Raw genomic sequence first — 14,573 nt, 5'->3', positions numbered from 1 at the left:
TCAACAGGGTGCGAATTTTAAAAAGAGGATAACACGGTGTAGGCAACACCGATTTTTGTCGTTTTTGTCTGTACTGACAGCACTCCAAATGTACAAAAAAATGAGCTCAATGTTAAAATTGACCGGAGTTCTCCTTTAAGCACAAATTTAAGGACGCACATGTGAGTAATGGTCATTTTAAATGTATTAATTATCCTGCTTTATTGCTCTCTATGTTACATCAAGTTTCTATTTCTGATTTAATTACAATGACCCGCCATGATCTGTCCGCCAGTTTGGTAATGAACATAAAAGACCACTTACGTTTGCGCCATCGTGTTTTGACAGACAGTCTGAGGTATTTGAGTGTTGTGTGTAATAAAACAATACTCTTTGAAATCATAATTGTATTGCATTGTTTTAAACACTAAATATTTTACTTAAAACATTCCTCAGACACTTATTCAGTTATTTATAATATACGTTGTTCAAAAAAAGCAAAAGTAGTTTCAATGTAGCTAGCTACTTTTTGATAGTAACTTGTAGTGTAGCTAACTACTTTTCCAAAAGGGTAGCTTGACTGTAGTTTAACTACTTTAACTTACGAGTAGCTCGTAGCTTGTCAAACTACAGTTTCAGAGTAGCTTCCCCAACACTGACAACACGTTATGGTTATTGTGTTATTACAAACTGAGTACGTATACATCAGTAAACACATAGCGTTCGTACATCTCACTAAGTTACTCTGCCCTGCCAGTGCATACAAAGATAGATCAAAGAGACATTATGTTAACCAACCATTCAGAAACGTCCTGTTCGAGCCTTAATTGTCGAACTTCTTCGGGGCCGTCATCTTGTTCCGGGTCCGACTCCGGTTCAAACTGATACGGTTGCACAGATGTGTCCTCAGAGACTCCCGCTGCCATTCTCTCTCTCCAAAATATACCCTCAACTGTTGTCAAGGCAACACTCCACGTGCGTTATGTCAAAACGCCCGCAGAACAGAGGGGTGGAGTGAGAAAATGCACTGAAACGGCGTGCTGAAAACAGAGCCGTTTTTGACCAGGTAAAATTAGTGTTTTCTTACAATACTAATGAGAATTTTTAATTAAAGTATATTACAAACTTTTCATTTAGACCCTAAAGAATCAAATTAACTTGTATGAAAATGGCATAATATGACCCCTTTAAATAGCCCTCTTTCCCCTTTGAGACGCTGCTGAGAGATTGATGACATGGGTCAAAGGATTACTATAAACCCACGGGAAGCGAAATATTGGCTGATTGCTGGTTTGGTGATTATGGTTTTTAAGATGTCAGTTTTTCATGGTGAGACACAAGGAGCATCACCCACAGCACATTAAAGTGTTAACCACTTTCTCTTTAATTTTACAAAATCTGCATTAAACCGAATTGTCTGATGTTTATGAGGAACCAAATGTTTGGAACATGTTTGCTGTCAGAAGCTCGCACCACATCTGTCAGTTTACATGCTTGAGTTTGACCTTTCCAATATGGTGGCAATCTCTGCAAGTAGCTAATGCAGAATCGACATATTTATATTTATTTATATTCATATTTATTGTCGCTTACCATATGCTGAGCGATGAGGATTGTTTTGAATGTAAATGTGGCGGGTCTAATTTCCCTCCTGCTGTCTCAAAAATCAACAGTGTGTTACCACATACTGTGAGGAAATCCGTTGTTGTGTAACCAACAAATATTGTTAAGAGCTGATTGTGGCCATTCAGATGAAGAAGAGAGTCTCATATTGAGGAGCAGTTTTTAAAAATATCATAAAAATAGTGAGAACAACTCAGTGTGAACAACTGAATTATAAGGTAAATGCCATGGCATCAGTCAAGAACATGTCATAATTCACCCCCCCAAATCCTAAAGAAATTATATACAAAGTGTATTACAGCATTTGCATTCTTTAAAAAATTACTAATATAAGTTTGAGTAATGAGAATTTGGAGGGCAGGGTTAATACAGTACACTCCCACTCATACAAGTAGCCAGAGGAACATTTCTCTATTTACAGATATGACGAGACACGCACGTGTGAGTGATGTATGTATGCAATTTGTAGTGAAAACCATCCCGACAGATCTAAAATATAAACACTTATAATAGGCTTAATATTAGTCCCACGTATAGCCAGAACTTCAGACTGACGTCAGAAGTTCTGGACTCCATAGCAGCTTTCATTGGCCAACGACTGCCCAAGACAACGTCTGACCGACATGTAAAGCAAACAATCAGTTTGTTTTGTTCCGTTTCATGTTTAGGGGCGTGAAAAATAACAGACCACTGTGTAAAACTCTTGAACTCTTGGTATTTTAAAGAGTCTATGCCACGAACTTTACTTACTTCACATTCTTTTGAAAATCCAGCATTTAGTTGATCCTGATAAGCGCTCATTGTCACAGTTGTGAACACGACAGCTTTCTTCTTTCATGAGGGGGTTTGGCATCACGGCATCTTTGTTTCCAGGAGAGGAATGCTAAAGAACGTGACACACACGTCTCCCGGAAATTCTGTAGAATTCAACCAATCAGATGACGACTTCTAAACTCCTGAAGTGTTTCCAATTTTGTATGCCATATGCATCAGACGTTCAGCCAGCGGTCTGCGGGCGTGACGTCTGAGGCTGAGATTAGCTTACCATAGTAAATCAGGGTAAAACAAAACACGTTTTGGAAGAAGGATTAATAATGTATTGACTCATTATTTAAATTGTGTTAATTCTGAACAGAAAAAAGTTACATAGTGTACCTTTATATCAGGGGTGACCAGGGCATGTTTTTGTGAAACTCACCCCATAACTCCCTCTGAATGTTCAATGATAAACCATAATGCTAATAATTGAGTGAGTTGATAAAGCTGCTTTCCTAAAAAATGTAAAACAATGAGACATTAATTACAATTTCTCACTAAATATATTTACATGACATACAATTTGCCATCAGTGCAATACATAGGAATGTTGCATAAATACCAAATGTTAAACTTTTTCCTCTGTAAACAAAAATAAATGAGATGACAGCGATCGATATGACTCTTCTTGTAAAGCAACATTTACCACATTCATACCAGATAAAACAACTTCACAGAAATTATCCTGAAAAACTCAGAACCCGGCCCATAAACACAATCAGATATGATTCAGCAATACTATAAACATGATTCATGTACAGTATGTAGCACGTGTACATAGTATATACTGATTTTCATACAGATCATGGATTGCTTTTGTATGAATATTTTCATGTAACTTTGGCAGTTTTTTTTTTTTTTTTTTGGAAATCAAAGTTGTTTCAAAAAATAAAAAGATGATATCAAACAGTCAACAAATGTGATGTAAGCTTGCCTTTCAGAGCCCATGTTCACAGTGATAATTCAGAAAGGCTGAAAGCCTATGGTAAAAAAGAAAAAGGAAACGTACAGGAACTAAACCTACGAAACAAACAAAAATAACATACCACCCCTCCTGCCTGGACCGACAGCACTCAAGGTGGTTTTCATTGTTGTCAACGACTATAAAATTACAAACACGTATGAAGAGATTCGTAGCAGTCATCGCCATTTTAAAAAAAATGGTCTCTTTTTAAAGTCGGCTCAAAATACAAAACGTTGGAGGGGAGAGGGTCCGAGCCGATGCCCACAGTCACTGCGAACACATGGGAGAGACGTCACCAAGAAAACGAGACATGCACCACCAGTGCTGTGTGAGAAAGGGTGTGTTACCAAAAATGCAAAAAACAAACAAACGAACTACAAAAAAATGGTGTGAGAATGAAAAGACGAACAAAACCGTTACACACTTAAAGAGAGGATGATATACACCGGACAAAAGAATCGAGCAAATTTAGAAAGATACCAACTTCACCAATAATTCATATGTGTTTGTTTTTTGTTTGTTTTTTTTGTCCTTTTTTTTTTAAACTCATCAGGTTTGGCACTTTATCTGAACAAATACAGGATCTGTTCAAAAAGACTAATCGTCATACAAAACTGTATTCAACGTCTCTTGAACATAACTTTGTAGAATATAATATTTGATAGAGAGCATACGGTAGGTAAACACTTTTGTACGTACTTGTAGTTTAAAATGAACATTCCAACAGATGTTTTACACACATGCACAAAAACAAACACAACCGTCTTGCGTTGCGATATCCCTCCCGCTCTTTTTTTTTCTTCCCACCGGTTCTTTACGATACTTCCTCGGCTGACCGGGTGTCTGATTTGAGACGTACGAACTCTTTGGCCACTTCGTCGTTGGTCCTTTGCGAGAGTATTCTCATGATGGTCAGACCGGTATCGTCCATCGTTACGCTCCTGGCGAGCGGATAGCAGGCGTTCAGGCTGCCCTTTTCGGCCAGTTCTCTGAGCTGCAGGACTGTCAAGCCGATGATTCGGTCCTCTCGGGCGAAGCAGTAGTCCTTCACAGAGATGTGAAGCTCGTAGGCCTCTGGGCCATGTTCGTTACTCAGCACGCTGGACGGAGAAGGTACAAGAACATTTATATTAATACACATCAATGTATTATACACACGTTCCGGGTGTTAATTGACTGCGACATGCTGTCAATTACAATTCATCTCATCCCTCGGTTTGTAAAAACAAACAAGTGTACACATAATCAGGGCCGGATTTATCTTATATTATGACATAGGAAAAATAAATTTTTGTGCCCCCCATAAAAGATGAAGTGCTACGGACAGGCTATTTAAGACAGTATTGGCTATGACTCAACAACAAAGAAGACCGTATTGGCTATGATGACTCAACAACAAAGAAGACCGTATTGGCTATGACTCAACAACAAAGACGCTCTTCTCCGCTCCTTAGCCTTTATATACAGTATATACAGGTGAAACTCGAAAAATTTGAATATCGTGCAAAAGTTCATTTATTTCAGTAATTCAACTTAAAAGGTGAAACTAAATATTATATAGACTCATTACATGCAAAGTGAAATATTTCAAGCCTTTATTTGTTATAATTTTGATGATTATGGCTTACAGCTTATGAAACCCCCAAATTCAAAATTAGAATATTGTGAAAAGGTTTTCATAGCTGTAAGCCATAATACATACATAACACATGATAACACATAAAGGCTTGAATTATCTCACTTTGCATGTAATGAGTCTATATAATATATTAAATTCACCTTTTAAAGCTGCAGTCCGGCGTTTTTCCTCTTTGTCGCCACCTCTGTTCGAAATCTGCAATTGCAGTCATTCGCGGAATTATCAACTGTTATGGAAGTTTTATATTCTATTTGATTTTTGGCTCCTTATTCCTGAGTTACGAGAACAGAGAATCTTGTTTTTCTGTATCATGTTTATACAGCTGGAAAACCCACGAGAAGACATCTAATAGGGTGAATACAGAGCCCACACCTTCTGCCCCCCAGGGGAGCGGAAGGTAATTTAGGTTGTAAATGAAGACCTTTTGACTTTTCAAGAACAAACGACAATTTGACCTGCCTGGGAAGGAGGGGTCTTTTACAATGCAAAAGACTATATAATGTGCTGCCTGCAAAAACTGGCAGGTCTTGTTCATGCCACGAGGCAGCTGTCGTGGAAAGTTTTTGTGAACAACCTCCTCTAAAAGAATAAACATCTTTTAGAGTACAATTTGACTCTGATGTCTCTTACTATGATGCTCTTTGTTTAATTATTGATTTTGCCATATCAATTGGTGTCAGAAAGTGGAGATCTCACGGCGTTTCCTTTCTGGTCCTGAATACGATTTTGACGACTGATCATCCCAAAGCAACAGGCTCTGGTCTTACCTCGAAAATTGAGAGAGAAGAGCTAAAACGGCTTTCAGGGCCAGAAGGAATCGACTGAAGATCTAAAGAATCCGTTGGCAGTAAGCATCTGGGGTAAGAGACCTAAAATTTATTTTATTTTTGTTTTTTCGTATGGTGTAATTTGATATAACTATTAGGCGAACCATAGTGGCTGAACTATCTGTTTGGTACGGGCAGAGAAGGTTTTCGAGGGGTGAATTGAGGTAGTGACGGGCATTCCGGCTCTTAGAAATAAATAAATTATAAAAAAACTGACACGTAACAAAATTCTTTATTGACACCTGAGGAAGTCGGATCAATTTTTTTTTATGCCGAAAACTGAAATTGACACCTGAGGAAGTCGGATCAGTTTCATACAATCGGAAAGATTTGTTGCTAACTTGTTTTTTGTGAATTACTATACCCGGTAATTGTAACACGTGGACCAGCACGAACGAACCCGTCACTACAAGCCAATTTTATGCCGAAAACTAGCTCGTAAGGCGGATGAAGGAGCCGCCGTGGCTGATTATTGGTTTTTCCTTGAGTAAACCATAATTACCGAGCATATTTGCTAACCTTGCCGGATCGAGGTGACAGAACCGGGTCTGTTGAAGACGTTTGACAGATTTAGACGCGTCGAAATTAAAAATCCAAGACAGTAAGATTCAGCCAACATGGGATCCTCTTTTAGTAGGCCTAAGCAAGACAATTTTTTTACACACCAGTTTTCGGTCAAATGAAAAAGAATTATGGTTGCAAAAGTGTGTTTGTGTTTTCCAAAATGTAACCGAGATTGTGTGGAGCTGAAAACCCGGAAACTGGACCACGATCTCGACTGCTCTCCGGTCCGAAAACGCACAGGAAGCAGAGCGATTGGGAGCGCGAGCAGCGGCAGAAGTAGCAGACCGAAAACAACCCAAAATGGCAATTGTGCTACGTAAAACAAACAAACCTAAACAAAAGACGAGAGGAACGGAGAGCAGGACGGAGAGGGTCTGGTTCGGGGCGAGCGGGTGGCTTTAACCACAAGAACAGATAAGTGATCATTTATTATTAACACGCAAGCACGACAGACACACACACACAGACACTATCCTATACTGATTTAAACTATGCTATCTGAAAGAAAGAATCTGTTGTAAAACCCTGTGTGTTTTGAGATAAGAGTGAGCGAACTATACGGGCTGAAACTGTTTTCTGTGGTGCGAGATCAAGAGATTTAAGGCATAGACTGAGGCAAGAGGTCCTCAACCAAGAAATTGAGACCCTAAACAGGTTAAGAGATTTTCTAAACTGAGGCTGAGTCAAGAAGTTTTGACCGAGAATTGAGCTCTCGCAAAGGTGAGAAATTGAGACCTACGAACAGGTCAAGAGATTTTGCCACATCAGGAGAGATAGATAGCGTTCAGCCAGTAGGCTATAGGATCACCTACAGTTTTACACACCCGTTTTTCTTTGTGTGTGTGTTTTTGAGCAATGTTGTGAATAATGAAACTCTGAGCAGTATTTTCTGATGAATGATTGAAAAATGCACAAAGGCTAAATTTGAGCCACATTGGGCTTATGAAAGGCAGATAAAAGATTGTTAACTGGGCCCAAAGATGATTTGAAATTGGCTATAGATTAAATAACAACAGTTAGAACAGATTTTATGATGCTTGATAGAATGCATTGGAAGTAAAATGAGCATGATTTAGATTGAAGAAACTTGGTTTATTGTGTGTTTGAATAAAACAAAACAAAAACAATTGCAGTGTTATTTAATGACAAGAGACAGTGTTCTTAATTTATCTGTGTCCAGGAAACACGAATTAGCATGTAGAGAGGGATAGCAGAAAGAAAGTGTGGGGGTTTTTCCTGATAGAAGTTGAGTGAATGCACAGCTGGAGGCTGCAGGGTCAAATGCTTTCTAGAAAGATCAATGAGATGATAACAAGTCAGTCAGTAGAGAACCCAGAGAGACCAGTAAAAAGTTGGTTTGATCTATACAGTTTCATATAATATAGTTTATGCAATAACCAGATTGTGATATATATTATATTATAATGACCAGTAATAGCTTTAGTCTGTTGATAGATAAGCATTGGTTTAGAAGAGGAAGGAAAAGAAAGAATCAGAATGTAGAAATAGAATGTAGAAAGATGAGATATGCATGTAGGGGAGCAAGATAGGCAGGAACACTATTAGTGTTGGAAGAAAACACCAGATAAAAAAAGAGAACAGATAAAGAAGGAGCTGGAATGTAAAAGAAAAGAAAAGAAAATAGAATTCATGGAACTATTCATGAACGCCTGTTGAATCAAATTAAGTTGAAATATGAAAAATAAGTTTCAGAATAAAAATAATGATAAAATATGATTGAAATGATATGAATGCGCTTTATTGTATTGATGTTATGAAAACAAGGGTATTGAAGAATAGATTGGCATATTTTTATAACAAAAAATTGAAGATACAAGGAGCTATGAGTTGAAGGTGCAAGCAGCTATGATAGCCGTCTGTGTAATTTAGAAATAATGATAATGTTGAGTTGAATCTGCAGACTTGCCATTTTATAGAAGAATAGCTTTGAAAACAGTGTTGATGAAAAATGACATGCAAAATTTCTTTATGCTGTATGAAGAGTAACTGAACAGTCATGATAGTGAGCTGAAGATGATGTTTAGTTTTAGTTGTTTTGATTGTCTTCAGCAGAGCCATTTAACATATGGCTGTGAAAAGAATACAGAAAATTGCTATTGTGATTGAATTTGCAACTGAGATTGTATTGCTGTTTGCTTTCCTGAATGGGACAGAACTGCAAGTGGGGGTCAGAAGGACCACTATGTTATATTGTTCTAACTTCACAGAGGTGAGAACAATAAAACGCCCACTGTTAAATTGCATTTCTAACCTGTTAGATCGAGTTTCAATGGGGTTGAGAAAAGACAGATAAGAAATGAGTTGCAAAATACTTTTAAAGGTATTTCTAATTGCAGATTGGTAAGCTCTTAGAAAAGAAAACCATGAAAGTCAGATATTAAACTACGATAATTGAGAAACCTGACAACTAAAATTTAGATGAAATTTGAAACATTATTATAATTTTTTTATATTAAGATAAAATAGGCTAAGCAGTGTGAGGGGATTAACAGTTGCTAGATGTAAAAAAAAATAAAAAGGCATTTGTTTAAACAAGAGCTTGTTAGTGTTGACCAAGAAAGAACTAGTAGTTGATATGTTGATTTTAGAAGACAAGCTTGTGGTTTGGCTGAAACAATTTGCATCTGAATCTTGTGTGCTGGGCTGAAGCTGCCAGCAGACAGAGACTCAATCTGAGTTGAAATTTGTAATGTCTAAATTCCCTGCATGGGCAAGAGAAACTATAAAAAAATTATGCTTGTATTGAAAATGTAAAGCATGGAAAACATGCATTAAGCTGGGCTAGAGTTAAAAGATAGTAGATAAAGTCTAAAGTTAGAAGTTATAAGAGTGCAGTGTGCCAGTCCTGAATGCCTAAGCAGTCTCTCTCTCTCATTGAAAGACAGCTAAAAGCTGTTATGTGTGCCTAAGTGTTATAAGTGATAATAAGCTATTTATAGCAAGGCACAGTGTTTCAGTTGAAAATCATAGACACTGAGATGTTAAAAGAAAAAATTGCCATTCAGAGGGCAATTTGTATTTGTAAATGTTTTAGAAGTAAAACTGAATGAAAAAAAAAAAAAAAAAAAGTATTTAAAATAATAATACAGACCTTAAACGATAGAGATGACATTTTGATTAGCTTATTTCAGGACCAGTAACTTCTTTGTCTGATCTTAGTCTCCACCATGAGACAGAGCCGATGGCTTAAGCTACAGAAAATGTACACTGAATTTACGTTTGTGATCTAAATTCAGAGTATAATCTAAGCATTGCGATTTTGCTGAGGATGTTTAATAGATTGATTTGATTAAACACTGTTGTTGATGTTTTAGGACACTCCTAATGACTGTGATGGCTCTTGAATGTCTTTTCACCCACACCCAAGGAAAAGTTTGTATAAAATATTGTCAAATTTTAGAAGAGCTTCTTTGATAATTCTGCCCAATTGGATGGAGCTGTAACCAGTGTGCTGGGTGTCAGCCCGACGACGGGTACGATCTTCCGAGGGCCATAGGGGGACAACCCAAGCCAGGGCTTTCATCACCACTGGGCACCTGCCCACCAGGTTGTGGAGGTGTAATCTGTGCGAAGGGAGTGGATGTGATGCTACTTTGGGCCAAGAGCATCAGAGAGGGGACTATAAGGAACTTTAGTCTGCCTCGACCCAGAGTCCACTCCCAAATATACTTTTAGAATGAACTCATCCTCCAAAATGGCTTAATTATCACAGAGATAAAAGAAGTGGAGTTATTTTGTTTCTTCACCATTGGGATTCAACACATCCTGAGCAAATGATAGTCAATTGTAGAATGGGGCCGGGACTGTGAGACACAGGGAACCTTATCAGAAAATGGGGTGTCTCAACTTCATTAACATACAGACCACAGCTGTTGATATGTTAGTTGCCTGAAGGGCAAGGAAAATGCACAGATGTCAGGGTATCGGGACAAAGGCATGGTGGTGGCTTAAGATGAAGACAACTCAAAAGTCTGAATAACAATGGTCAAAGTTTAAGTGTAAGGAATTTAAACTCTTATCTAAATTACAGCCTTAGGAGGCTGATTGAAAAGATTAATCGTTTAAGGTGAGAGAGACTGCTTGAGGGGAGGAAGGGATGGTATTCTGTCTTTCTGTTTTCATTCAGACAAGGAAGCTGAAGCAATCTAATGATAATGAATCAAAACCAACACAGTTGACTTTTCTAAAATCAAATGAATAATGAATAAATATGTTTTGAAACTAGTTAAGAGGCCATAGAAAATAATTAGATAAAAGCTATAGGAATATGCAGGGTTTAAAATATCATTTAAACTGTAAATCTTTTTAGAGAAAAGATATGAATAAGAAAATACGAACAGTTCATAGATGTATGTATTTGATGGTGATTGCACTTTATATCTTGGTAAGTGCGAGTTTAGAGGAGCTACTCTGTCTGAATAGTGTATGTCATTTAATCGTTAGAAAATATTGTTTTATCGTCACTGATGAGTTAAGGCGAATAACAAATTCAAGAGAGGTTGATAATTTTGAGTCAAATTGATAATCAAGCTTTGTCTGCTGGTCATGAATTTTGGTAATTTATGATGCACAGGTAGATTTGAATTACTTTCTGGATCAGTTTAAGTACTGATGAAAGTTGGAATTGTGAAGTTAAAAGAACATCAGTCATGGGTTGGGATAAACAAAAGGTTATATATTTTATGGCAAGAACAAAGTGACACATTGGCTCAGATATCGAAATTCAAGAGAGCCCTTAACATTTATGATTATTGTAAACAAAGGGAAAATAATGACTGACATTGACAAGTCTGTACAGCACGACCTGACCTGACAGAAACAATTGATGACTTTGGATACACTGTAAGACTGAGGGCTGTTGGCCTTCAAATGCTCTGATAAGAGGGCAAGATTGTGTTAAATTGATGCAAGAGTTAATTCATGCATCAAAAGGGGGATGGTAACAATTGAAAATTTGCTGTAAATTGCTGTATTCTTCTCCATAACAAAATTGCAGGACTGTTTCGACGGGAAGCGCTAGGGCGAAAAGAAACTATGTGTACTTAAACTCAAAATTTGTTTTTCTCTACAGAGCATGCAGATTTTGATACAGGCTGTTGGGTTTGGTTGTTTCCTTGGTGGAAAACTCTGCTATTTTCAATATAGCTAGAGTAAGACCAGATAGAGGAACATAGAATTACCATGTGACTACGATGTGCTTCACAATTGCATTAACCATGAAAATGTTTTTCTCACAACAGGAACTTTGCACCTTTGTCATGCTCCTTAACAAAACATTGGTGTGGGAAGATTTTAAGCCAGATCACATCTCATACTGACGTTCTCATGCTGGCTCCCTGTTAAGTCAACAGGACCAAATTTTGCATCACAATTGTAAAACCCACTCACCGTTGTTTTGGGGCATGATGAATTTACACATAGCCACAGCTAAATACAGCCACATAGATGACATCATTTGATCTTCACACAAAGTCAAATCTGCATCTATCTGATTCTGTCTCACAAAAGTTAATGTTTACAATTTTTAATTAGGTCTTTACATCTAGACTTAATTATAACTGTGAATTTCATACAGTAATTGTTTGTTTTGTTTTTCTTTGGTTTTACTTTATCATTTAAGTGTTTCATTTGTCTCACCAAGTTAAATTTTAAAGTGTATGTCTCATTTTCACCCAAGCTGCTTATTTGGATTTTGTCCATTTTACTTTCAACAATGTTTTTGGACATTAATTCATGAAATGGGGTTTTTAACCAGCATTTGTTGTTTTTGTTGTAATGAAATGTATTTAAATGTTCTCCCTTGACCATATTTTGAAGTACATCAATTTAAGAAATGTTTACAAATTTTAATCTGACCATTCCAAACCTCTGACCAATGAGGAATGATATTATTTTTTATTTTATTTTATTTATTTTTCTCTTTATTCCTACCATGTTTTAAACTATGTCTGAGATGACTGAGGGTCTGATTTTATGTCGGAAGTGCGATAGCAGTGTTTATCCATTTAGCCCGGTCTCAGGTAAAATGTTTACCTATTTTCTACAAACTGTTTACTTTTAAAATTTTGTATCACCTTCAAAATTCTTTCCAAAATTCAAGCAGAGCGATCAGGTACAAAAATCAGATATGAAGAGTACAAGAGCACATTTATGGGTTTGACGTAGTGATGATTTGGATAAATATGATGATTTTATTTGATTGAATCAAATTGGTATTGATATAGATTTAATGATTTGATTGGTTCAAATGTGTACAGGAAAAGTAAAAATCTATTAATCAAAGTGAAGCATAAGTAAAAGTCAAGGTTAATTTTGAACAACTACATTGGTTAGAAGAATGGATAAAATATAAACCCTTTCTCTGATAGATTTTATTGAATATGGTTTTAAATAGCAAACTGTACTGCCAATTTCAATGTTGTAATGTTTGTCATGCATTGTGATGTGTTTCCAGCTCAGTACAGAGACTGATGGGGGGCTGGGATGTCTGTTCAATTGGATGAATGTGACGCAATGAATTGTGTTTATTGAAAATCAAAGAGAATGATAAAAGAAGTGGGAAATTGTTATGGAAGTTTTATATTCTATTTGATTTTTGGCTCCTTATTCCTGAGTTACGAGAACAGAGAATCTTGTTTTTCTGTATCATGTTTATACAGCTGGAAAACCCACGAGAAGACATCTAATAGGGTGAATACAGAGCCCACACCTTCTGCCCCCCAGGGGAGCGGAAGGTAATTTAGGTTGTAAATGAAGACCTTTTGACTTTTCAAGAACAAACGACAATTTGACCTGCCTGGGAAGGAGGGGTCTTTTACAATGCAAAAGACTATATAATGTGCTGCCTGCAAAAACTGGCAGGTCTTGTTCATGCCACGAGGCAGCTGTCGTGGAAAGTTTTTGTGAACAACCTCCTCTAAAAGAATAAACATCTTTTAGAGTACAATTTGACTCTGATGTCTCTTACTATGATGCTCTTTGTTTAATTATTGATTTTGCCATATCATCAACTCTACGTGAGTTGTACTTCAACACCCTCGACACGGCACAGCGCGGATGAACACAATGTTTGAGGAGAGTGTGCAGCTGTCAATCACCGCGCTGATGTGGGTACTGGCATTCAGAATCACAGATTATTCTTTTTGGAAGTGTGACCAACATAAGAATTTTCACCGGAAAATGTCATCTGAACTAGTAAGAAACATCCACTTTTGTTCTGGTTCTGACATTGCAGTAAATCTCGCTGATTAAATCTAACAATCGCTTATAAGTTATCATATCACGCAAAACCCTGCAAATTATACTTTGTTCTCAAATTGTTAATGTTAACAACGTAAGCAAGCATTGCGTGACTACATGTAATGTCCTTCCGATATTATCCTTGTTTTCGCATGGGTCCAGTTGCAGTCTCTTCTTTTCTGTAGTCACTCCGAAGTCCGAACGAAGTCTTTTGCATTTTACAGCGGGTGAATCTGTTGTCACTGGTGATTGTCGTTTGAACCTTTCTAGATCCGCCATCAAATTGATAAGTTTAATCATATCAAGCGCTGTGAGAAAAGGCTATAAATCTCCACCTCCAACATCCTCACACGCAATATAGCCTACTAGCCGAGACTCCTTCTTTATGTGTACAGATGTGACGTAATGACGCAAAGACATGCTCAAATCTCCCGCGGAAATCCACCAGTACCACTGGAATTAAAAACATTATTACAAGCTTACCGCTTTGAATCGAGCTACGGCAAGCAGAGAGTTTTGAACACTGGCTGGTTATGTATTTTCTCAAATATGTATTTTGGATAATTTTTAACCCCAAAAAAGCTACGGACTGCAGCTTTAAGTTGAATTACTGAAATAAATTAACTTTTGCATGATATAAAATTTTTTCGATTTGTAGTGTTTCGCATCTTGAGTAAAGAAAACACTGTACTTATTCAAACAAGCAGTTCTTTATTTTCCCTTGCATTGCAAACAAGCAGAGACGATCTAAAACAGTGTTCTCAAAGTGTGGGGCATACAAAAACCTGAGCTTCTGAGGTAGCCATCAAAAGAGCTCAGTTTTTTTGTTTATTTAAATTATGTGCTGATCTATTTTTCTTTCTCATTGTTATATTTTTCAATGTTTCAACAGCAACACAGA

General features: G+C 37.1%; 1 protein-coding gene across 1 annotated transcript in view; it reads right to left on the bottom strand.

Moving 5' to 3' along the window:
• Window positions 1-4,192: 4,192 nt before the first annotated feature.
• The window catches only part of LOC130100419 (protein unc-13 homolog C), a 263,612-nt gene continuing 253,231 nt past the window's right edge, over window positions 4,193-14,573 (bottom strand). Inside the window, 1 exon segment of the mRNA XM_056265875.1 lies at window positions 4,193-4,482. Within this exon segment, the coding sequence (XP_056121850.1) occupies window positions 4,197-4,482 (286 nt within the window). The 3' untranslated portion in view covers window positions 4,193-4,196.

This window comes from Rhinichthys klamathensis, unplaced genomic scaffold, assembly GCF_029890125.1.
Source record: "Rhinichthys klamathensis goyatoka isolate OS25496 unplaced genomic scaffold, OSU_Roscu_1.1 h1tg000242l_1, whole genome shotgun sequence".
In the NCBI taxonomy this organism is placed as follows: domain Eukaryota; kingdom Metazoa; phylum Chordata; class Actinopteri; order Cypriniformes; family Leuciscidae; genus Rhinichthys; species Rhinichthys klamathensis.
This window is presented reverse-complemented; position numbering and strand designations above follow the sequence as displayed.